Source organism: Ictalurus furcatus, chromosome 21 (genome assembly GCF_023375685.1).
Source record: "Ictalurus furcatus strain D&B chromosome 21, Billie_1.0, whole genome shotgun sequence".
NCBI lineage: Eukaryota > Metazoa > Chordata > Actinopteri > Siluriformes > Ictaluridae > Ictalurus > Ictalurus furcatus.
In genome coordinates, this window is record NC_071275.1 from 13,976,214 (window position 1) to 14,002,139 (window position 25,926).

Genomic DNA, 25,926 nt, shown 5'->3' on the forward strand with positions numbered 1-25,926 from the left:
TTTTTTTTTTGCATGTGAAAAGCGTCGCCATTAGCCTGCTTGACGGCCACCCGACAAAAAGGGCCGCGCACAATGCCGAATTATATTTTCGTTCTGCTTTGTCTCTCAACGCAAATGATTTCTCTCCCCCCTTCCCCTGCCCTTTCATTCGCGAGCTGAATAGGCTCCGTAATAGAGGAGGCTGAAAAAAAGCCTCCAACCATTTCAAGTCAGGCATTTATTAAATGAATTAAATTTTTTGCCCTCTTTCTTTTTCTTCAATTTTTGCACTGAATGCTATGGGTTTTTTTTTTTTTAAAGCGAGGGAGAGATGGGCGCTAGATTAGTGAGAACCTAGGTGCGAATCGTCTCAGCCGAATTCTCCCTCTGCTATAGTTTCAAAAGACAAAAGACATTCGTCATGAGAAAGAAGAGAAGACGTGTTCAGTGCTTTCGAGGTGTTCTGTGTGTGTACCCCCGTGGGCTGGCAGGACCCACCGGAAGACAACCTGGCTCTCCACGCTGTGTGTATGTGTGTTCAGTTCCAACAGGTTGGTGGGAAAGTAAATAAAAGAAGCAACTGGCTTCCAGACAGAAGCGTGTTGTGTGTATGTGTGCAAAGTAGCGTGAAATCAGTAGCCATCGGCGCTGAGCGGCGGGGGTCACGCACTTTTATCGCTGCTGTTTTTATGTCCACCTTTAGACCAAGTACAACAGATGGCTTTGATCTGGTGGAGAGTTGGGACATACACACATGCTGCTACATCAAGGCACACACACACACACACACACACACACACACACACACACTGACGAGGTGCTGGTGCTGGAGAAGAACCAGACAGCATTTCCATTAGCGTGAGAGCCAGATCATTATGTCATCAGATTTAGGGTTTCCTGATGCACCATGCAACCGAGAAGGATTTTACGAGGTTTGTTTCAGTCCTTATTTGACCATCAAAAGTCCGTCCATCCATCCATCTTTCATACCGTATATCCGACACAGAGTAGCGGTGGAGCCTGGAGTTTATCTCAGGGAACTCAGTGCACAAGGCAGGGGACACCCTGGACGGGGTGCAAACCCATCGCAAGACACGATCGCACACTGTGGACAATTTGAAATGCCAATCAACCTACAACCTACAAGTACCCAGAGGAAACCCCCAAATCACGGGGAGAACATGCAAGCTGGAACCCCGAACCCTGGAGGTGCGAAGAAAACGTGATATCAATTTAGCCACCGTGCCTCGTCTACCATCAAATGTGAAAGGTTTCATCATCAAAAGATTATACACAATCTAAAAATAGAGGAGAAGAACGTTGTTTGCTTATAGGTATTTATTTTTGAACAGTTATTTTCTGCCAGTAAAATATATTTTTTTTCTCATAAACCACTGATTCATCATCAAAATATTTACACGCTAGTTTTTCCAATCATAATCCTCAAAACCCTATTTTTCACGTCTTATTTTAATTTAGGTCATGAGAATACTAGAGCTCTTTGAGTTGTCGGGATAATCGTGACTCCTGATGAGACTGGTTCTCGGTTCTAGACACATATTGTTGGTGAGACCAAGACAGTTTTGCTGTCTTGTGCGGTGCAAAAGCGGAATTCATCAAGAGGCACTGAACAGGCCAAAAACATTTGTATAAAACTATATTAAAGACCACAAAAGGAAATGTAGTACTATATGAACTTCGTGTGTGTGCGTGTGTGTGTGTGTGTGTGTGTGTGTTTGATGGCTACCGCCCCCTCGAGCCATCTCTATGAGCATCTCAAATTGTCTCTTAATGAGGCTGCGTCTGTGGCACCTCTGCAGCTTCCCAATGCCATTAAGATTCACCAGGCCTGTCCACACACAGCACACTACAGAGGTCAACTCCAATCCAGAGACAGAGAGAGAGATAGAGAGAGAGAGAGAGAGAGATGGTGGGAGGAGAAGTGCAGCAGCAGGGGAGACGGGCATTTGCAGAGAGCGAGGAACAGTAATTAGAGGAGCTGTTTGAAGAGCAAGTTTAACTGATTTACAAAGGGAGGAGAGAGGAAACGAGGGAGCGAAAGAAAGAAAGAGAGAACGCGAGAGCTAGGAAGAAGAGCAATGCGTCCCAGAGGGTCATAAAGTAAGAAGTGGAGACAGAGCGTGCATTTCAATGAGTTCTAATCTCGTCCTCTTTTTTTTTTCTTCTTCTTCTTCACCGTGTCCTTGATGAATTACGGTTCCTCATACCGATCCGATCTACTCTTATTAATCAAGACGCCCGGAGAACGACGTGAAGCTTGTACAAAACCCCCGCCAAGCTGGACGCTGTGTCCAGATCCTGCCACGGCCTGCTTCTACAGCATATAGAGGTCAAACTCAGAGCAAGAGAATTTCCTAACAAGTACAATTTAAATATATCACTCCTTGGCACAATGGGCCGTCCGAGTGCCAAGAGGCTCATTTTCATTAAGCTGAAATCGCTCGCTCTTAAAAGAGTTCTGAACAGCGTCCCTACTGCGCTGCTCAACTCTATTATATTCCATTACTGCAAATGTATGCAGCTTCATAATGCCCGCTCACAAATTATAATCCACGGCGCTGTCATGATGACGCCACTCAAAATTATCAAGGCTATTAGAATTCACACTCCAGTTTAAAAAAATAAATAAAATTCGAGAACATTAAAAGCGGGGAACAATGTGGGTAAGACTCCTGCTGGTGACTGGTGATTTCTGAAACCTGTAGTCTGAAATTCTCTATTTTGTCCCACAGAGCGCTCTTAAATTTGGAAATAATCTACTTTATTAAGCCACGTTAAAAGTTTCTTATGGAAAATGTAGCACCAATCTCAGAGCGCACCTAAGGACAGAGGTCAGAGTCAGCTCCAGAATTATTATAATTATAAAAACTTAATGAAAATGTCACACGGAAGATATGAGAGAAATCTACCATATCAAAGAAACTGGATCAAAACTGAGAATTAATGGCAACCCTGGAAATTATCATGAACTGAATCTGACCAAAGAATACGGCTCCAGTCAAACTTCTAGTCGTATCTATACTTTGTAGTTAGATGAATATCTTCTAGCATGCCTTCCAAATAGTTTGTTGGCACGGAAGTGGCGTCTGTTTGTAGATTTGGAGACTTTGGTGCAACCAAAATTCTACCATCTTTGTCAGCTGAGATCCTTGGAGAAATGTTTGCCTCTGTAACCGTTCTCCTCACTGTGGATGTGTGTGGCAGCAAAATGACAATTAATGGCACCCGTTCTTATGAACTGAATTAGTAATTGAAAAGTGTTGCTATTTATATTTGACCTTTTTTTTTTTAATCTCGATCGAGTGTTAGGAACTCTTCAGTAGTCATCCATGACTTCCTATTTAACTAAGGTAGAAATACCAAATTCCCTTCCTCCTCCATCAACCCGGCAAGGATTTGAGAATGCACATTAAATGATTTAAAAAGAACTTGAACACTGGCTATAAAAAATAGCTATGTGTCTGAATATTCCCTTATCTACTGTCAGTGCAATAATTAAGTTTAAAACAATCTAAGCTGTAATAAATCTGCTTGGAAGTGAACACAAGGGTTTTGTTTTTTTTTTTTTTTTTGCTGCCACACACATCTACAGTGAGGAGAACGGTTACAGAGGCAAACATTTCTCCAAGGATCTCAGCTGACAAAGATAGTAGAATTTTGTCTCCAAATCTACAAACAGACACCACTTCTGTGCCAACAAACTATTTGGAAGGCGTGCCAGAAGATATTCATCTAACCACAGACATAAGTGTAGATACGACTAAAAGTTTGACTGGAATCGTATTCTTTGGTCAGATTTTTGGCAACAAACACTTAAGGTGAATTTGGCATTAAAAAAAAATTAAAGTAGGATGGTTATATTGAAAAGCACCTCATCTCCATTATTAAGTATGGTGGAGGATCTGGGAACCTTGTTAGCATACATAACATCATGGACTCCATACTGGACCAGATGATTTGAAATGAAAATCTGGCTACAACAGAATCATGGTTGGACCTTGATCCAACCATGAACAGCAGGAAAATGATCCAAATCCAAATCCAAACAAAAATGACCAAATCAAGATAAGTTTTTAATATGCTTTTTTTTTTTAAATTAAGGGTTGAAGTAAAAATGTAAAAAAAAAAAAATTGAACTAATTTTTTCAGCACGAGATTAAGATAATTAACGACAGCGACCTTCATTAACCGTCTTCACCAAGGGTGCCGATAATTCTGGAGCTGACACAGAACGGAGACGATGCCTCATATTTTTTTTGCCTCGATTTATTTTCATTTGAGAAAGAAAAAAAAAAAAGTCGTAAGGCGAACGACGGCGTAGGGACGCGAATAAGAAGAGTCCTTCTCTTCGGAAAAGGTCAGCCAGGCTGTAATGAGCGGTACACTAAATTATGGTATTTAAATAAATGGATGATGAATACATCTCCATCCTCTAGAGCTTTCACTGCCATTCCACATTACGGGGTAATTATCACACGTAGGGCTGTAGCACATACACACACACACACACACACACACACACACACAGAGAAAAAAGGAGAGGGAGGGAAGGAGAAAGAGGAGAGAAAAAGCCTGCAGCAAGCGTGCATAAAAACATGCGGCTAAACTTTGAACAGACGTGGCGAATCAGCTCCATAAAGCCGTAATTGGGACTGGCTGAGTTCTTGAAAGGTTTTTTATTGCCGGAGAGGAATAATATGCTCGTCCGTATAAAGAGGGGGAAAATCTGATAAATGGTGCTTAAAGTTGGTGAATTTAGAGAAGGCCACGGAGGTCTAGAGCTTTAAAGACTGCAAAGGAGTTGCGCCTAGACATCTAGTGTGAATTATGACGGAATGGTGTTTGAGTTTAAGGAGTACACAACAACTCGCATAGACTGCACAGAGGTCTCCTCTCTCTCTCTCTCACACACACACACACACATTATACACACATGCAGGCTGTTCCAGACAGGGCGGATGCAAACTGTCAGATACCGGTGAGGAAATGAATACAACTGTCCCTCTGTGGCATGCTCCATAGCAAGAGGATGAATTTATTGTCGGAGTAATTCTCCCCGATGCACGCTGCTTTAACAAGCCCCTGAGCCTGCTTGATTCTAGGGTGTATTTGGGTGTATGTGTGTGTGTGTGTGTGTGTGCGTGTGTGTGTGCGTTCATGTTTGCGATGTTGCTCTGGCACTAAATGGAGAGCGATAGAGGAGAAAGGAACATATAATCAAAATATAAACAGCACACTCCATCTAAATGACCTGTCTTGAAGCTCACCGGCGGAGCTCAGGGACCTCCGGGGGGGAGTGGATAATTGAAAAAATGACAAGGAAATAGCTAGAGAAGGAGTCTCTCTCTCTCTCTCTCTCTCTCTCTCTCTCTCTCACACACACTCTCTCTCTCTCTCTCACACACACACACCTCAGTGCCACACATTGGGTACAACATCCCAGTGCTGTTTATCCCTGTCAGAAAGAATTACCCACCTCACTGAGGGAAGACTGGTCTTTGCTGTACACACACACACACACACACACACACACACACACACACATCTCAGCCCAGTTTTTTTCTCCTCCATCTCCCTCCCTCCTTCCTGGTATTTCCCTCTTTCTCTTCTGTTACTTGTACTGATAGGCATTATGATCTGTTTATTCACGCTAACCCTCATCAGCCTCCTCTCGCTAGGCTCCGGCCGGCAAAACAAGCCGTCACATCTCATTTGTACAATCTGCTCTTAGAACACTGTGCAGGGGAATACCAAACGTGTTAGACCTAAAAAAAAAAAAAAAAAAAAAAGAAAGAAAGAAAAAAAGAAGAAGCTAGAGGCCTAAGAAGGATGAGGTGGGGGTATGGGGGGAAGAAAGGGTGAAGAGGTGCTAACTGGAAGCTTTAACTCTTTATGTTGTAGTTAGCAGGGGCACAAAGCTGCCTGAACTGAGCCAAGATTCTGTAAAGAAAAAAAAAAGGCTTGCTGCTGTCTAGCTTTCTTAGTCTGCCAATAGCTATAAAAAAAAAAAAACATTCAGCCTTACAAACAATGGATTTAAGCTAGCACTCCAGTTAGCAAGACTGTGTTTGCTAATGCTAATTAATCCACGTCGGTTCTTTTGTACATTTTATTGTAAAAGAGAAAAAATACTTTCAAAACAGCAAACAAACAGTAAAAAAAGTAATATTCTTCAAAATATACCACCATTATTGTGACTTTTCAAATTTTTAACAGTAGATCTAGTATTCTAAAGTGGACTGCTAAACTCAGCGACATCCCTTTTTCCCTTAAGGTTTTTTTCTTTGTTAGACGACAGATGAAATAAGAGTGGGATGATTTTATGAGCAGGTTATACATATTAGTAATTGAAACAAACAAACATCTTTCAAATGCAAAAAAGACATCATGTGTTTTGTTTTCTTTTGTTGTACCAGTTCGTCTGGTTTAAATTCCTTCCCTGCTTTAAACGATCCAAATCTAGTGCATTTCATTTCCAACTCTTCTGCATATTTTATATTTACATTACAGCCCTTGCACAAAAGCTTCTTACAAACTCACTCATACATGAGCATCCCAAAATACCAATGATGGAGAGCCAAAATGCCAGCATTGTTCCTTTGAAAAGAAAAAAAAAAGTCCCTCCTTAATCCTGAAAGAAAAGGCCAGAAGGTCACATTGCTCAGGTGGAACCGATGAGGAAGGCCGAGCGGGTCAGCAAGAAGAGGGGGGGGAGCTTTTAAAGCATCACAGCGCTACCTTCAAACAGGCTGGAGATATTAGGCAGCATGTGGAGAGTGAAGGGTCTCTATTGAGTGGGACGCGCCGCTGTCATGTTAATAACGGCCGTGATGAAAGGCTCCAGGCGCCGGGACCAGGTGGATCCATAAATACAAACTCCCGGTCAAAAGAGTCATGAAGCATGACGTCCCTCTCCGTTTCAGGGGTTAATTTGTCCCAAAATAATCCGTAACCACTTTTCTTTCGATCCTGCAGTCTTTCTGCACTTCTGTGGGGCCTGTCTGTGTGTAGCAGTGCTGTAGGCCGGCTAAGCAGAGCTACACACAGTAATGAGAGCCAGACACTGGAGGGATCCACGACTGGGAGAAAGGGGAGAGGAATGCAACCGTTCTGAAGTGTCCAGGGAGCACTTTTGTGACAGCGTTCGGACAAATGTAAAAGCAGCGCTTGTGCGAATGCCCTGAGCAGAGCAAGTTCAAGTGGAAAATCCACCGCCACCCCCCCACCCCCCCAATATCCCTTTCCACCTCCTCCTCAAACTCGCCCCCCCTCCCTCTTCCATTAGTCTCTTGCTCGTCACACACACATACACACACACCCTTGTGCCTCTATCTAACGCCCCACTGCCCCAGAATAAAAATGACAAAAAATTTCCAGTAGAACACAAGAGAAGCGGCTGACGCTGGCGGGAGGGAAGCATAAAAGCCCCATTATCGACTGGCCTTCATTGCACATTTCACTCATGTTTCAGCTTTAAAAAAATGGACTTTCACGCTCGACTGCGCCGGAACCCAAACTCCGAAACGGGCACTGCTGCCCTGCACTGTTCTCCCTCCACGGCTTCTGTCGTTCGTCACCCTCCCCACTTTTTTTCTCATTCCGTCGGTCTTTTTTTTTTTTTGTCAACCCTTCTCTCTTAACACCAGTGAAAAAGACAGAAAAAAATAAGGAGAAAAGTTCCAAGTAAGCACTTCCACTTAATGGACAAAAAAAAAGACGTTTCAGGAAGTAAAAGTTCAAGAGAAATGGGAGCATATCAACAGCGGATAGCTTTTTCTTGATAGCTCTGTATGGGTTTAAAACACCACTGATGAACACTTGGACCACAGTAGACATCTCCATGACAACTTCAGCAAAAAAAAAAAAAAAAAAAAATTTTTGGATCGCCATCAAGAAAAAAAGGAAAGCAAAAAGGAAACAAAGATACAAGATACTTAGCAGGGTTAAAGCACTTTTCAAAGTTCGTAGTACTGTAGCAACGCTATACGAAGAAAACACAGCGTGCTTGGCCGGCAGTAAAGAAGTGAACTAGCATGTGAAAAAAGCCAGAAGAGAAAGGAGAGGGGGATGCAGAAGATGGGAGAGGCGTGCCAGCCAGCGACACACATCTCTCCATCAGCTCATTTAAATGTGCCACTCTGTGTGCACAATGGCACGATGGCAACGCAGCTCCTCTGTTAACACGCACAAGAAGGAAACTAATTAGCATGTTTCTAATGAGTCCTTTCATTTTTTTAATTAAATAAGGGCCTCAATAATACATTAAAAGAGGACTTTTTTTTCCCCTTTTTCAATTACCAACTGATATGTTGCTGCAGCCACGTGCGTGTTTTGTATATGTCTATCTGTGTGTGTGTGTGTGTGTGTGTGTGTGTGTGTGTGTGTGTGTGTGTGTGAGTTTGTTCAACCCTGATACACGCTGCACACACTTCATCTGCCATGAAAACACATACTGGCAGATAAAATACCTTCATTTGTTGTTTATATTTGACAACTAAGCTAATGTCATATTCTATAACTCGAGAACAGCATGAAAATAGTGTGCTTAGTGTATCAAAGTCAAATATTAAGGACAAAGCTGTTTAGAAAAATCCCTAAATAAAATAATAATAATAATAAAAAAACATAGACAGCCCAGAGAGAGGACTTGTGGAACATTCAGACAAAAGGCTGACTAATGTAACTTCTGTCTCCTTCTGAAAAGAAACAGAAAAGGGGGGAAAAAAAAAATCTAATTATCAGGCAGCAAAAAGATCATTATTCGTTAGGCTCCATTTGCATCACTGAAAAAGCTCTGCATGGAGTTCACCCGAGTGGCAGCCATTTTCTGATTTATTGGCTGACTCGTGTGCTGTCTGTCATGTACGCCTTTTTCCCCCCTTCACCTCGCTCAAATAGCCAGGTCACACAACTTTTACACTTTACCCTAACGGTGTCTGAATTATTGCTTTAATTACAGCGTTTAATTCAGTGCTGCCCAACAGGATGCAACAAACACGGTGAATAATGAAGAAGACACAAACAGACATATGTCTTTAAAAAGCTACTCAACCCAGCTAGAATTAAAACATCATGAGCTGCTGCTGATGCATATAGTTATCCTGCGCTTGGTACCAACTATTACTTAGACGCTAACTGTGTAATACTGGAAAATTCATTAGGTTTATTTAGGTTGTAAGCATAGCTAATATGATGCTAGTCAGCTAATGTTTCCTGTATGCTAAGAGTCAGAGTTAGCTAAGTTAATGAGCTTGTGGTTAGCGCGTGAAAGTACAGCTAGACACAGCTAACAAATGGTTTGTTTTTCTGCTAGTATATTTCCCGTAGCTTACACATCACTAGTACCTCAAGGACACTGTTAAGGATGTTAAATTCACAGTGTTTGCTAGCTACACTGCTAAAATGACCTCAGCTGGCTTTACTGTGCAGTTTGTTTGGTTTCGTTACCTAGATATGGATCCTATTGTGTCTAATACAGCGTGGGCTGTCAATATGGTATAATGTGTCAACATTACGTGCAGTATATGAAGGTATTTTTGTATGCAACGTTAACAATGTTTCTCTTTGTGTAAGAAACTGCTAGTTTTAAGATGTAGCAAAACAGTAATCTAAAAATGATGTAAGCTGTAAAATAGTTTGTAGTAAATTTGTTAGCTAGGTTACAGTCAATAATTTACATTTAGTATATTCATAGCTGTCTGAATTTACCTTGTTGTAAACAGTCTTAATATATATATATATATATATATATATATATATATATATATATATATATATATATATATAAATATATATAAGCACTAAAACAAAACCTACAGTTTTATACCTGCATGCTATTAAACATCACAAATAGTGTTCATATATTTTAGGGCATTTTAATGCTTCGTAATGGGTTTGTTGGGGGAAGGAGACAAGACTTGTCAGTGCAACTGGGACTTGCCTTGCAGGCAACAAGGAATTTCAAATTACAAACGGCTCCTGTAGGTTAATAAGCACTGCATTTACTCATAAGCTATAAAGCCAATGATATAATGACGGCGTTTAAAATTGAGACAGTAATCTATCTTCAATAAAAAGATTTGGTTGAGTGTAAAAGGAAGCAGGAGATATAATAGGAGGAGTTGCAGCCCAGTGTGATATACACTGTATATACAGTACAGTACTGCTGTGTGTTATTGAGGTGAGACCTGTCTGTACAGTACAGTCAGTCGCTACGTTTTAGCATGTAGAGCTTTGAAACTAATGAATCTAATGAGGGATTAATCATTAACAATCCACCAGCACTGACTATAGATCTATCTTTCTGACACATGTGGACTCTCTGTGCTTATGCACACACACACACACACACACACACACACACACACACACACACACACACACACACGGAGCAACTATGACAGAGGTCTTGTAAAAAAAAATTTTTTTAAAACAAGGTCTATTTTTTTTCTCCACCACATCTTCACTGTGCCTTAACTCGACATGCCTGCTGTAGCAAACTCCGGCCCGGAGTTCAATCTAATTAGTGTGGTTTGTTAATTAAATGAGCACGCCACTAACGAGGTAACCTGCTGTTCCTTGATAATGTTAATTACCCTGAAGGGAAAACCTCTCAACACGGCCATTTAAACTGTCAGTCCACATTCCCCGCAGGATTATTGATGATTTGAAAAACTGGCTCGCTCACCGCCCATTCATTCTTCACCTTGTTGACCAATTTCCCCCCCTCTTTTCCTACTCCTAGTTTGAAGGTGGTCTCTCTCTCATAGTCTCACTCAGTTTTAAAGCCTCTGGTATACTTGGCGGTTCAATTCCCGGCCCACGTGACTCCACATGCAGAAGTGTCCTTGGGCAAGACACTGAACCCCAAGTTGCTCCCGATGGCAAGTTAGCGTCTTGCATGGCAGCTCTGCTACCATCGGTGTGTTTGTGTGTGTGTGAATGGGTGAATGAGAACCAGTGTAAAGCGCTTTGGAACCGCTAAGGTTAAAAAAGTCCTGTATAGTGCAGACCAGACCATATTACGTTTTTTTACACGTACGCTAGCGTATGCGCACAGTCGTACAGCCTTTCAAAGTATACTCCATTTGACATGTACACGTACACAGGCGATCGACACAAGCGCGTTACGAAATTTGCACTACTCCTCCTGGCCTACAAGAGTCAGTACAGAGCAGTAAAACAGGTCTTTTGGTGTGAAGGACGACAACGAAGAAGAATCACAACAACACGAAGAACAACGCTCAGGCAATCTCTCGCCACGATTAGCACCCGTATACAAATCCTTACACTCTTTAAGGTTAGAATTATACAAATGTGGGTACTTTCTAACCTGTACTCGTTTGCGTCTCTTCCGTTTTTTCTTCAACTACCTTGAGAATCAACGTCCCTGGGTCACTGTCGCCACCTTGTGGAACAACTAAATAGTGCAAAAGAATTAAATGCGCATGTGCGACCTGCGCGTACAAAAAAATCGGGCGACGCACGTTCAGTTGTTCCTAGCGTACACGTAATAAGGCAAGCATACTTCTGCTTAACACAGAGACACATCCATGCAGGGGACGTTAGTGTCGTTTCACAGTTTATGTTAGCACTGTGGCCCTACAGTTATCTCTACTGGCTAAATGTAACACGTCATAGGTAACACACACATACAGTATGCACATGCTAAAACACATGCAGAGAGTAGAGCAAAGGTGTTCATCCTGGCCTGTATAAATCCATGACTAACATTATAGTCCACTCAACACGACTCCACAACGGCAAGCTAACAGAGAGACACTTGACACTTCTAGGAGAGGTTTAGGAGAGGTGGGGAATTTGATGAGAGTTATAGGAGACGAGTAAGAAATTCAAGTAAGCGGCAGATTGCTGCTCCATGCCTTGGTCAAGAGCACCCAGTTTCACAGCTACTGAACGACTGTGTCCCACTTAAAACACACGCAAAAACACAGAGTGTGTGTGCATGTACAAGGTCAGGTGGAAGGGGATCCTACACTACAGCTAACCTCATGCTCACAGAGGGAATTGTGTTTGGTCTCCAAGCACTGCCTATTGTGTACAAAGAGACACATTCATTTGACTGCTTTTTAATACAGTCCTGAGAGCTCAAGAGACAGAATCGCTGAGGGAGAGAGAAAGAGACAGAGAGAGAGAGACAGAAAGAGAGAGAGAGAGAGAAACAAAGGCACTGTAACAGGCAGTGGAAATTAGACTAGGTAACAGTTTGTTACTGAGTTTCATACTGAGCAGAGAAAGTACATTAGAAGCTGGATAAATGGAAAGATGTCTGTAAAGAAGTGTGTCTTGTGATGTGGTGTGTGTGTGTGTGTGTGTGTGTGTGTGTGTGTGTGTGTGTCTCACCTGTACAGGGCTCTGTTTGACCTCGTTACTGCTGGGCGAGCTGAGTCCTGTGGCCTGTTGAAGAAGGAACTGGCGTGCTGCCTGGAGAGCCTGTGGACACAGGAGAAAACAGACGGTGGTGAGTCTCTCTCTCTCTAATCTCTCTCTCTCTCTCTCTCTCTCTCACACACACACACACACAGCTTAAATTTCCTCTAAATCACAGGAAGATACACTTAGCATTGCACTACCCACTTAAAACTCTAAAAGGTTTTGTGTGCTATCTATCTATCTATCTCTCTCTCTCTCTCTCTCTCTCTCTATCTATCTATTGCCCCTGTTCAACACCATCCTGATTCTATCTATCTATCTATATCTCTCTCTCTTTCTATCTATTGCACCTGTACAACACCATCCTGAATCTATCTATCTATCTATCTATCTATCTATCTATCTATCTCTCTCTATCTATTGCACCTGTACAACACCATCCTGAATCTATCAATCTCTCTATCTATCTATCCATCAATCTATCTATCTTTCTATCGCATTTGTACAACACCTTCCTGAATCTATCTATCTATCTATCTATCTATCTATATATCCATCCATCCATCTATATATCTATCTATCGCTCGCACCTGTACAGCACCATGCTGACTTCTGTCCCAACAGCACAGGGTATTAGTGTCTGAACAGTCTGCGTCTGAGCTCAGGAATTTTAGTTACCCTGTTTTTGTTTGAACACACCAAGCTGGGGGGCAGTGGGCCAACGGCAAAACATGCCTCTCCAAACAAAAACACCAGGCGGCAGTAAATCAGGGGGCAAACCATACTTTTTGAAGAGCGCCATCAGGATGCACATTTGCTTCCTGGCTCCAAAGAGAGGGAGGAAGGCTACATGGTAAATATTGATTTATGAAAAAAAAAAAACAGAACACCAGTTCACGGGGGAAAAAAAGAGTAAGCATTACACTTTAACCTGACACTTACTTACTGACATACAGTTTCTGGTGAATTTACCAGCACCAATCAGATCTTAGGATCTGCTGTGATATATAAACTCAGAATTCTGCGGGGGGAAAAAAAGATACACTTCTGTCTCACATGCCAGAAAGCAACTCTTAAAATGGAATGTACTATATGCAACAGGTCTCCTAAATAGGGGGGCTGAACTAAATTATTCAAATGGTGGGGTTTTTTTATTGTTTTTTTTTTAAACGATTCCCCGATATAAGCAATTAATTTACACGAACAGTAATGAAGTCCCTTTGAATTAGCTGACACCCACTGAGTTAATCATGATATCAATTGCAAAAGCACTTATGTGTGTGTGGGTGGGTGCATTGTGAAGTTAACAGCACTGCCCTCTATATAAAAGATGCTTATTCTTTTAAAAAAAATATGAGAGTGACAGATACAGAGAGAGAGAGAGAGAGAGAGAGAGAGAGAGAGAGAGAGAGAGTGAGAGGCCCATCATGCAATCAAATGTATGGCCTGCATGATGAAAACCATCTGCTGTATCAAGAGCACTTGTTACTTTTGCTGAGGTCGCAACTGAATAGTGCACGCACACGCATGCATCACCCACACGTCCCCTCCACCCACCCACACCCTGAAAAAGCCCCTCCGTCCGACTGAACGGGAACCATGTCCCGTCAGAGTGTGACCTCAGTAGTAGGCTTTACAAACTGAAGTGGACTAAAAACACCTCCCAGTCTATCCTCGGCCAGTCCAGCTGCACACACACACACACACACACACACACACACACAAGGCATGTGGTGGATATTAAATAACCTCGCCAGATATTACCACATGTATGTGCACTTAGGCACTCATCTACAGGCACACACCAGTGGTGGCCTGGGACTAGATGGGATCTGGCAACAATAAAGGCTAATTTGGTCCAAATGACTGCACTGATTACAACACTTTCTTTATAAACCGGTCATGCTGCTAATAAGTGCAACTATTTTCTTGAGGTTTATCTCTGTCTCTTCTTGGCCTTTTCAGCTCCTTTCTATGAGCGTGCTTGATAGACTAAGAAAAATGTGTGGTCAGTGCCTCAGTGTTTCTGTGCTTCATCAGGCTGAACTGAGAACAGCTCAGGGGCAGAGGTTGGGCAAGCCAAACATGACTGGAAGGAGCTGTGGCAGTCCCGGAGTCTCGGGCGCTGAAGCAGTCATCTCCCTGTGGAAACTGCACACAGGCTCCCCGTTCAGGGTGGATGAAAAGCTATTGGATTAGTCCTGACAACGTACAAACTTTGGACGAGCTGGGTAAACTTAGACTCGCAGTTGGAAAGCAAACAATAAGAAAAGAAAATCTTGCAGCCAGAAACCCTGTGAAAAAAAACCAAAAAAACCTGACATCCATGTTGACTTGATTTCCTTTGCTTTCGCTTTTTGCTTTGTCAAGTCTTTGATATAAGTCTTTGAGGGAGAAACTGTGTCGTACAGTGACCTGTAAGTCTTTGGCCCTCCCTCTGCATGTCCTTCTAAAGCCTCATGGCATTCACCGGCGTGCGCTGCACCTTTAAAGAAAATATGAGGGAGGCGGCGGGTGGCTGGGTCCAACAACAGCTCCATTGTACTGCGACGTTAGACAGGTTTTATTGCAAAAAGGGCGGGTGGGTGCTAAGAGAGAGAGAGAGAGAGAGAAAGAGAGAAAGAGAGAGAAAAAGAAAGAGGGGAAGGGGAGGGTGAAGAGGTCAGCGCCCAGCTTGGAGGCCTAAGCTGCACTGTGTGTGAGTTCTCCTAACTTGTCATCGGCCAAACCAACCCCCCCCCCTCCCCCCGTAAATCAACACTCCTGACATGGGCTTTAATAACAGAGCATTTTTTTTTATTCAGCAGGGTTGGGAGGAGGAGGGGAGGGGGGTATTGCAGGGTACCCTTTTTCTTTCTCTTCTTGCCCTCCCTGTAGGTGCAGAGAGGCGGAACTCTGGTATTCACTTGAAGGTCCATTTATGGAAAGTAATGAGGAAAAAATTATTTTTGGCATATGTGCCTAGCAGTCCATGTTTGCTCCATCTTGCTTCCCATTCTACAAGCAGGGGTGCAGCATCTACATGTGGTCCTCATCCACCAAAAACAAAGTCGGGCAGAGCTCTTTTTGCCTGTTCAGCAGGCGTTCCAAAACAAGGCACCAAGACACACAAACAGGGCATGATTGGGCGCCTCTTCCCTGGCGGGCCCAGGTTCTATTCATTAGGCTCAGGTTGCTAAAGCAAACAGTGCAGGGAGGTGATGAATCTGGGCAAAATGTGGGGTGTTCTCTCCTCTCTCTCTCTCTCTCTCTCTCTCTCTCTCTCTCTCTATGCTGTAAATCCAAATAGAGCAGAGTTGGCTTGTCTGTGTACAGGTGGGCACCATATGCTGGAATGATCCATCATCGCTGACAGAGGACCATTGTTGATGCTTGCAACAACCCCCATGACTACCCCCTTAGAAAAACAGGAGCCTCCGTCCCCACGGTAGGCCGTCCCTGGGTGTGGGTGGATGAGTGGATGGTGGGGAGTACTGGAAGCTTGAACGGGTCAGACGGTATCAGGTTACAGAAGCTGGGTGCACAACTGCAGACACCATCCGAAAGCCTCCAGTGTCTGTTGGAAGAAGTCTGGATCACATATGTACTTAATGGAAAGAGAAAAGAGAAGGAGGAGAAAAGAGGAGAGGACAAGCGCTCTCCATAATCCATGATGCAGAAGCTGGGAATCAGACCCAGTGTTGAAACTTGGTATAAGTTACAACCCAAAAGGAATTACTTAGTGCTCTAACAGAGTCTCTTAATTAAACAACTGAGCTAACCCTCCTTTCTGGCTTCCAATGGGAGTCGAACAAATTTGTGGTGTATATATATACATACATATATATATATATATATATATATATATATATATATATATATATATATATAAATCCAGAACAGACCTTTTTAAAGGAGGTTAGTGCAGCAATGCTTGTCATCCCTCAAGATTACAGGATTTTTAACTTCTTTAATAAACCCTTTATGCTACAATAGCTGCTTAGAGCAATCTACGACTAAGCCCAGTGAAGCTTTGTCCCAAATTACGTATTACAGAAACGTAGTAATTTTTAATAAACACAGAAAATGAATTTCAAACGTTCCATGTAATTTGTTCACACTGTTTAGAAAAGCAACTGGGTGTGACCACTGTGTGATTAATGTAACCTAACCTCATGCTAGCACATATGGACGAGTGTGGTCAGACTTTTTTAGCAATAGCCCAAAGAGACCTACTGGAAGGTCTATTTTAAAACCATAAGGAAATCATTTTTTCCAATTAACAAAATTACACTCCATAAATAACTAGTAACTGATCTTTCCTTTCGGTAGGTTGCGAATTTTGAAAAGTTTTAGAAAAACAGAACAGTTGATTCACAGAGGAAAAAAAAAAATCACATCCCTCAATCGAAATTACGCCTGGTTTTTGGAATCAAGCCTGAAGAAGGACTCGTCACATTAGATGATTCTCTGCAGCGAGTACACCACGGTATGCCTGCTAACTCAGGATCAGCAAGGAAACAAGACAGGAATACAAAGGCTTCCCCTTATTCAATTGAAAGCGTTCAACCTTCAAGGAAATTCCAAGCTATGCTAAAACTTTCTTTGGAATGTGATCTTGCCAGACTTTGTGACAAGACCACAATTGCATTAGCACAGGCAATGACACACTAAGCGTATGAGGGGAAACTGAGTAAAAGAAAAATGATTGTAGCAAGGAGATACCTCATACACGTCCTCCTTGAGATCCAGTGCCCTCAGAAGTATGATTAGGCATATTCACTTGCAAAGATTCCTGTCTCACTGTCACCTGTTTAAGAATCCTGTGGCAATTGAAGCTCTTGTGGCAGACCAGGATGTTGATCCACACAGCGTCTTCGAGTGTCAAGTGTCGCCTGCAAAAACAACTCGGATTTCAAGGCCTTCCACATCTACAGCAGAGGCAAGGTAGGTCCAACGAACAGAGGTTCAGTATCTCTGATCTTCCACTAAAGGCCTGCCTGGTTCTTTTTAAAAGCTGGAATGTTGCATTGCAGCTGGCCAGAAAATGAGCTACGTCTACAGCTGCTCCAGTGCGTCTACAATGCTCCGGTCAGGCGCTTTGGGCCTGTTAGCAGCTGTCCACCATGGGCTATGGGGCAAAGTGTGCAATCTTGGATGTGATCAACTCCTCTGGCCTGCGCCAAAGTTTTTCTAGATCTTAATTTCGTCCCCATGACTCATTACCAAGGCCGTAGACTGCAGAGCCGGCCAATTTCACGGTGGGTTACAAATAAACTGCACTTTTGACCATTTTTCTCTCCTTTTCTTCCCACTCTTTCCCTCCTGTTGGCCAAAGCTGCTTTTAATTTGCTACTTCCTGCTCCAGCGTGCCGTTCATAGGCCCTTTGAGTTGCTTGTCACATTTGTTTCCACTCAAAATCATTAGAATGCTAATCTCAAAAAAAAAAAAAATTTGAAAAACCAAGCAAACGATCCAACATTTGAATTATTTAAGGACCTTCAAAAACATGACGTGCTGTCCTCTTGCCATTTAATGTAATGTTTCCGCAATATAAAGGCTATGGCAAAACCTTAAATTTTAAATGGCTACAGCAGGCCTCTCCGGACTCACACTGGCCATTAAAATGAGGAAAGGGTGAACTAGAGCCAAAGCAATAAAAAACTTAAACTTAAAGAGCAGGTAAAAAAGAAAACATCAAAAAAATAAGCTGCAATGTTTGAAAGGCCTGACCCGTTTAAAAATAATAAAATTCCATCCCATTTTTCTCAAAAGTAACCTGTTTGAAACAGCCACTTGCCACTTTCCAGATGCAGGTTCATCATCTCCAGGTCATTTATAAAAAGCCCAAACAAACAAACAAAAAATAGCATCCTCGGGGAAAAAAAATATATAGCATGAAAGGTAATAGCAAAGATATTGAAGTAAGTTATCCCCACATCCTGCTCCAAAAGAGCCAGGGAGGAGGATAATGCACTATGGCAGGGCTCTCTGGGCATCATTACTTTCTCTACTGCCACCATGAGACACGCTCAAAGAAGGAAAGAATGAAGGAGGTAAAGGGATAGACAGAGCAAGTGAACAAGAGCTAGAAATAAGGAGACAGAAAAGTGGCTTCTACTCAGCTAGATGCCCCAGCAGCTGTCTAATACATGGCGATTGCATGGTAGTTCTCTTAACACTTCCCCACTGGTGGCAAAACAAAGTCCTACTCGATGGACTCCATCTCTTGGCTACAAACACTGCAGAAATTAATAAGGAAAAAATGGCATACTGTCACTGTGGAGCGCTTTTCAAGATCCTGGTGTTTAGATATTACTGGATCTGCAAGACTGAACTTGGCCACTACAGGGGTGTTAGGGTGTTTTGTGGGCCCCTCCCCCAACCGGCCCCCTTAAAGAGTTGAAAGCTGGCCAATATTGTTCCACCGTGTGCACACCGAACTCAGGATGGCTCTGACCAGCAACTGAGCTTCCCATCCACACCACACATGTGGAACATATTTATGTGTTGTTATTAATAAAGAAAGAAAAAAAAACCCCTAATAATAACGAACACAGGATGCTGCCAAAATGGAACTCTGGAGGAAGGGAAACATATACGCAGTATTGTTTAAACAGACGAACGCTGCGTGAATATTCGAAACTATTCGCTTGGAAACCCATTAACTTGCACGTCTGGTCGGGGGGGGGGGGGGGTAAAGACGAATGTGAGAGACCTTTTATGTTTTTGATTTAACTTTTCTTTTCTACGCCTGGTAATTGCTGAAAGCGCAGACACACAGACCTTGCAAAAATAAAGGGTGGCCTAAAAAGAACACAAGAGAAGAGGGAGGTTCTCCAAAACTCACCGTGTGTGGCTAGGTGGGAGTGGTGCCATTTGAAAGAGTGTGTTTTTTGCGTGTGTGTGTGTGTGTGAGTAAATGTCAGAGATTTAGGAGAGGATAAATCTTACTGGGCAGAAACAGGGATTCTGTCGCCAGTGCTGTGAGGCCACGTTTCATATCTCTGCACAGGCCAGCGAGAAAGAAAAGATCTTGCACTGTGTTACAATAATCTTTGACTCCGCACTGTACCCTGCTAATGGAAATAAATCATAGGTCTATCACCAAGTATTAGTAAAACATACTGTATTGAACAACACTAGGGTTAGGGTTACTCTTCATCAGTAATCTGTTCAATATACCATCATTGATCTATCATTGGGTAGTTTTTTTTTTTTTTAAAGCAAGAGAAGAGAAACCAACATTTCCCTCTTCTTTTCCTTCTTCTCTCCAATGCTTCTTTCTGTTGACTTTAATCTCTTTTTTAAGACGGCAAACACAAAGAAGCGGGCAGAAGCAAGCTAATTAGCAACACTTAAAAAAGAATCCGGCTTCATTGTTCAGAGTCCCTCGGCCTCGCCAGTTACCAGGGCAACAACTTTGAGAGTGTCGCTGGGTGCATTTCTTTCATTCTATTTTTTTTTTTTATTCCTCTTCTTCTTCTTTCTTCTCTGCCCCCTCCCTTGGCTCTCTGTGAGCCAGCAGTGGAGTATAGAGAAATAAAGGAAGAAAGAGAAGAAGAAAGTGGAAGGGCTGCCCTGTCCCATAGTGAGTAAAGGATTTTGGAAGGCAGTGGGTCTGAACACTTGATCCTTAAGTAGCCATGCATGGCGTACCGGTGAAAGTGTGTGTGTGTGTGTGGTTCTCTTTCCACCTCGTCACCTGACGCGCGCTGAGACAGCGAAAACACACGCCAATTAGTCTCAATTATGGCCGCCATTTCCTGACGTGGACGGCATCCAGTAGGAAATGTACTCAGCAGCCTACAGACCTCCATTCTTCCATTCCCACCCCTCCCTCTCTCCACCACTCTCTCCATCTTTCTGTCTTTCCCTTTCCAACTCTGCCACTTCCTATGATCCCTCTCTCCCTGTTTCCTCCCCACTTCAACTATTACCTAAATCACCGCCCTCCCTCTTTCGCTCTCCACCACCCGCCAAATCGCTGAATCCATTCCTGTTCCAGCGCCCTCCCTTTTCCTCTCTTTCTTCTGCACCTTCTCTCCCGCCAATCTGTCAATCAGGGCGCAAGAAGCCATGTGTCCTTCACATTAATACTCTGCGGAGGATCTTTCATAATTGCCATGGTGACTAGGCGAAGGTCAATGTCCGCTGTGCTTCGAGATGTGCTGGGGGAAAATACACGTGCTTTGCCAGGTACAGCACATCATTCATATACATAAACTGTCTCAACATAAATGCTTGCTATGTATTTTTTTTTTTTTAAGTAAAAGAAACCAAACAGGTGCATCTAACAATAATACTTAAGACAATATTCAAGGACTGAAATGACAGTGAGGGTTCAATACGTACTAGAAAGGAAGCAAAACACACCATACTAGGGTTTATGACCTCTGACCAAAGCTGAACTTTGGCACAGACCTGCTGCTGACCTCAGCCTGGCTAGGTCGCTTCACACAATCCTGATGGCCAAGGCAGTGACCTCTGACCTTACCACTTTTCATCAACCAACTATACAAGCAAGTCGTTCATGATAAAACCCATTTTATTTGAGTTCAGGAAAATAAACCTCAGCGCAGACCACATTCCAGCATTGTCTCCAGCATTATGCTACATGCAAGTATTTGATATAACTTATACCTACTTCCAGTTAAATCACACATTCCATACTGGTACATGCACATTATCAACAATCCATTGAAATTGGCAAATTTCACTGCTAGCAACAGCAATTTGACTTTTTGCAATTAAAAACAACGTTTTCCTTAAAAGATGAGGGGGAACAACAACAACAGCAAAAAAAGAAAGCATCATTTCACAAATTTCCAGCAAGAGTCCCATATTATAGAGAAAAACACAGCAGTCATGAGCAGTCACTCATAAGAAGCTACTAGAAATCAAAATATGAATATGAACAATATATTTTGGAATAAATCAAAGAAACATTTTAACTTCCTCTTCAGTTAAGATGTACCACGCACTTGTTGTTCTGCTTTCCTTATTGGCTTGTTTTGTTGATTTGTTTTATAAGAAGCATGTGATATAAATCCAGTCAAGGCCAGTTTTCACCTCGCTTCCCATATTAGCAACCAATTTATCTACTAAAGTTATGAATATTTGTAAGATATTAGCGCTAATTACAGATGACTGTTTTTGCTAATAGGCATTTACTCAGCCATACACAATAGATGCATGTATATATGCATGCGCGTACATAAATACGATGAGAGATTGATTCTAGCTTATGGACTGAGCTGGCAATCGTTAAACAATTATTTCATCCTGATCTCCTCTTTATGAATACAAATGAACTAAGGCAATAAAGATGTGACAAGATATTGAATTAAGAGTTTTGACGCATGGCAGGAATTCTTATTGCATGTGTGTGTGTGTGTGTGTGTGTGTGTATGTGTGTGCACCTGTTTATTGCAGTAATATAATTTATAGTTATATATATATATTAATCAGGACTGATTGAGGAAACACGGCTACTGTGGCATGTAACTGAGTGAAACTGATAGACCCAGGAGCAGACTACAGGCAATCGCTGTTAACATGATTTTGTAGCCCGGCCCAGTTCAAATTATTTCACACAGAAAGACTGATCAGACACACACACACACAAACACACACGCAAGCATGCACATATGCACACACAAATGGTCCTGCATAGTCTCTTAAAGGTTTCCCTGGAAAAACTCATAAATTCGTTTTATAACCTGTCCATAAATATGACCTCTCCGCATTCCTGAATTAGGACTCAATGTGTGAAAAAATCATTAAACACAGAATATAGGATATCACACAGAACATGTGAAAGCCATTATGTCTCATGCATGCCTTTTGCTGTACTCAACGTGTAGCAAATCAAAACTGGGAGATTTATTAAGTTACCACTTAATATTATTAAGTTACGACACGTGTTTACGTTGAATCTTTTACGTTTAGTCTGGATAAATCTGAAAAAGTTCAGAAAGGCTGTCTAGGTAACATTAACAATACAACGCTGTCCATGTTATATTGCTTTAAATGATTAGCTAAAATTCTTAAGGTTTGGGAGACATTTAAGGTGCACTGTACTTAACTTTTCGCAAACCTCATGTGATGTCACGGAGAAGACGAGCAAGCCTGGAGGAAAGTGCTAACTGCCCTTTTTGCATATACATGAGCTCACAGTTGGCCATAATTGGTTGGTGTCATTCTGACTGACAGATAGCATATAGAGACACGCATCCCTCCCACCCAGAGAGCAAGGCTAATTTTCCTCTCTTGGACTCTTTGCCAAAGACAGCTGTGGAATAGTAAGGATTCAACCGCTCTTCTGTTGGGCCACTTGTGACCCACAAAACCTTAAGAAATTAAGCAATAACGTTTATAATGGTGCTACAAAAAGCCATAACACCAGAGCATACTTTGCATTCAGAAACTATCATGGATAATCTTAGACTAGTCAACAACCTCCATTCACACACACACATTACTCAGGCACCACCAGCACAATGCTACAACTCAAAATGGCCTTTCCTCTTTGGTCGACCGGGGTACAACCAGCCCTTCGGCAATTAAAAGTATGGAATGCTTTTAAGTGACGACACCTTTCAATGTGCCGACAGCATTAGATTTACTCAATGCTATAAGCACTCATCCCCTATCTAAAAGGGATATCATACTCTCATTCAAAGCCACAAATCTCTTCCTCCCTTCATGCTGTCCTTTTGTTCTGTAGCCTTAAGCTGCTTAGGGCAAACCGAGAGGATGCTGAGGGACGGGAAGGAGAAAGAGAGAGAGTTCTTTTGAAGAAATGCAGAAAAGGTTGACACCCAAATGGTCACTCCACTAACACAACCCACATCCAAAAGCGCTACCAGGCTATGTTTAATGCAAGGACAAAAGGTGGTCATTACCAATTGAATGCCAACCAGGTAGTCCAACCAAGAGAGGTCAAAGTCCACCAGGCGAGAGCCAGTCTGAGCTCTTTTCTTCCCCAGTTAGGCCTGTCACAAGCTGGATCCTGATTAATGAAAGGGTCTAAACAGCCATCATATGAAAATTATTTATCAGTGGCATCATCAAATTCTAACTCACTATGACCAATCTGCCCTGTCTATCCCTGATATGGAAGAGGGCTGTCAGCATCTCCTATGGACTATCCTATGATATTTCATAGCCTGCAGTTTGACAGTATGTGGTGTAACATGTAAAGAATGAAGAACTTGTCTTACCCTTGCAGAATGGTAGCTCTGGATGGGAACTTCTAGCAGATGGGAAGTGGCTCTGAATAAATTGGGAGAAATTTGGGCAAAAAAGCTATAGCCAATCTTCTAAGCTTTCACCATAACTTTGGGAGATCAAATCCCCAGATGCCTCGGCCAACCATGGCTGGGAGTCCAGGAGACCACAATTGACATTTTGATCTGATTTGTTACACTGTAATCATGGTAGTCTGTTAGCTCATGCAGCTCAGGAGTATAGAGCAGTTAGTGCTCTCCTAGAATGCATTCAGCTGCCCTAGTTTGAAAAGATTGCTTGTCATGCAATTGGACAACAAAATCCCAAGTAGTCTAAAACTTATCATTGGGAGATCAAGAGTTGGAATCCGCACAATAGGGTGTCCAGCTAAGAGATGAGCAAAGGGTGAGCAAAGCAGGTCCATAACGAGAAAAGACCAGGAGAGAAAAGACAAAACAAAAGAAACAAATTCAGTTGAAATGATGAGCAACACAACTGCAGAGCAAAGTGAAAGCAGAAGGGGAAGACAAGAACAGTAAGAGTGTTAGGAGAAGAGGAAGTGAGAGAGACAATAGTTAAGCATACTCTCTGTCCCTCCATCTGTGCAATGAACTGTGAGATGAGAGATCCATGGCTTCCACATGCATCATCTTAAATCCTCCTAAAAGCAAGCAAGCTGTCTGTTGGCCATGACTATGAATCTCCTGAGGGTCTGGCACTGTCCCAAAGTGCCAAATACAGCTCATCTCTCTCTCTCTCTCTCTCTCTCTCTCTCTCTCTCCTATATCCCCACTGTCCTTTTACAACTCATTAGGAATTATGAGAGCCCCTTTGTCCTAACATTCTTCCTTGCAAGGTTATCCAGAGTGGCCGACCTTAGAAGGGGCCTGCTTCAAAACACCTCTCAGCCATTCTCACCAGCATGCACTGTTTAGTGTGTAACACAAATCTGAGTCACCACCGCCCCCTCCTTCTCTTTTAACCCCCCTCTCTGTTTCAGTTGAGTGGCACTACTGGAGAAAATTGCACTTCAGTAGCAATGTACGTCTTTCCTCCTACTGTATCTCTCTCTCAGTCCCTGTGTACCTGGCCTGCTCATAAATGTATGTGTTGCACATGAAAACTAGGACTCCTAAAGCATGTGAGAGTTCCTGTAAAGTGAGGTGTCAGTGCTCCCCCCTCTCCCCCCACGGGAGGAGAGCACGCAAGGGGTTTCCTGGTAGTTTAAATTGCGGGGTACCTTTTTAGCTGCCGAGCTTAAAACAAGCACTAAGTAGGATGCAGTGGAGGAGGCGGAAGGAGGGAAAAAAACAAAAGGAAAAGAAAGGCACCTGGTTTTCGTCAGATACACACACACATATGCACAACCAAGTGCAAACTATGAAAGGAGGGGTGATATGAGGCTTCACAGAGCCACTCTGGTCCCAACGATGTTTGTAACCTGCTATGTGGCGTTTGGAAGGCATCCTGTCTGAAGGCCTGCTTTGAAGCAAAATGACTGCCTACTGGAAAGGGTGACAAACAGTGAGAGAGAGATACACATTCTAGTACAGGTAAAGAAGTGGAAGAGGCATTTGAAGTGAAGCACACACATGCCAGGGAAAAGAGAAGACCCTGTGGTTGGATATGTGGAACAAATCAGGGGGTGAAACACTACAAGGACTTGGCCAGTGTGTACTGTTGTTTTTCTTTTCTTTTTTTTCTGCCCCCCCCCAAGCAGGGTTTTTTTTTTGCTTTCAGGGTTGTGAAGCAGACAAGAAACATTCCTCAGGGGGGCCCCGGCCTTTCTTGACACGTCTCAGCATTACACTTTCTTCCCCTCCCCCTCACTTCTTTTTCTACCCCTCCCACCTCTTCGACCCCACTCTCCTCGTTCTTTCGTCTTTGCCTCTCCACTCTTTTCTCTTGCCCTCTTAGCCCCCATCTCCGATCTGTCCACACCTCTCTGACTTATCCTCCTCTATATATCTCTGTATCTACTCTGAATACATCTCATTCTCTTTATTGCGCTACCTTACAGCGTCTTCCTCGAATACACCAACTCAACCTACTGTAACCTCCTTTCTCGTTCTCTACCTCACACCCTTCTCTCGCTTCTCCCACTTTCCCTTGACTCCAACTCATCTTGCTCTATTTCCACATCTACCCCCTCCCTTTCCTTTTCCATAGCTCTTTAGGACCTCTGTTTATTTGCTGTGGGTCTGTGACGGCTGCGGAGATGTCTGTGATTTCTCCCAGGCTCTGGAGGGGCCCGTGGAGAGAGTGCTTTGTGTCCTGTCTGTTTTTTTTTTCCTCCTTTTCCCCCCCTCTCCGCTCCACTG

The 25,926-nt window shown here is 42.8% G+C and overlaps 1 protein-coding gene across 2 annotated transcripts in view; it reads right to left on the minus strand.

The window, feature by feature from the left end:
• The window catches only part of foxp4 (forkhead box P4), a 146,482-nt gene that overhangs the window by 67,813 nt on the left and 52,743 nt on the right, over nucleotides 1-25,926 (minus strand). For both annotated transcript variants that reach the window (XM_053652984.1, XM_053652983.1), the window contains exon 3: nucleotides 12,364-12,453. In XM_053652984.1, coding sequence (XP_053508959.1) covers nucleotides 12,364-12,453 — 90 coding nt within the window. The remainder of the gene's footprint in view (nucleotides 1-12,363; nucleotides 12,454-25,926) is intronic.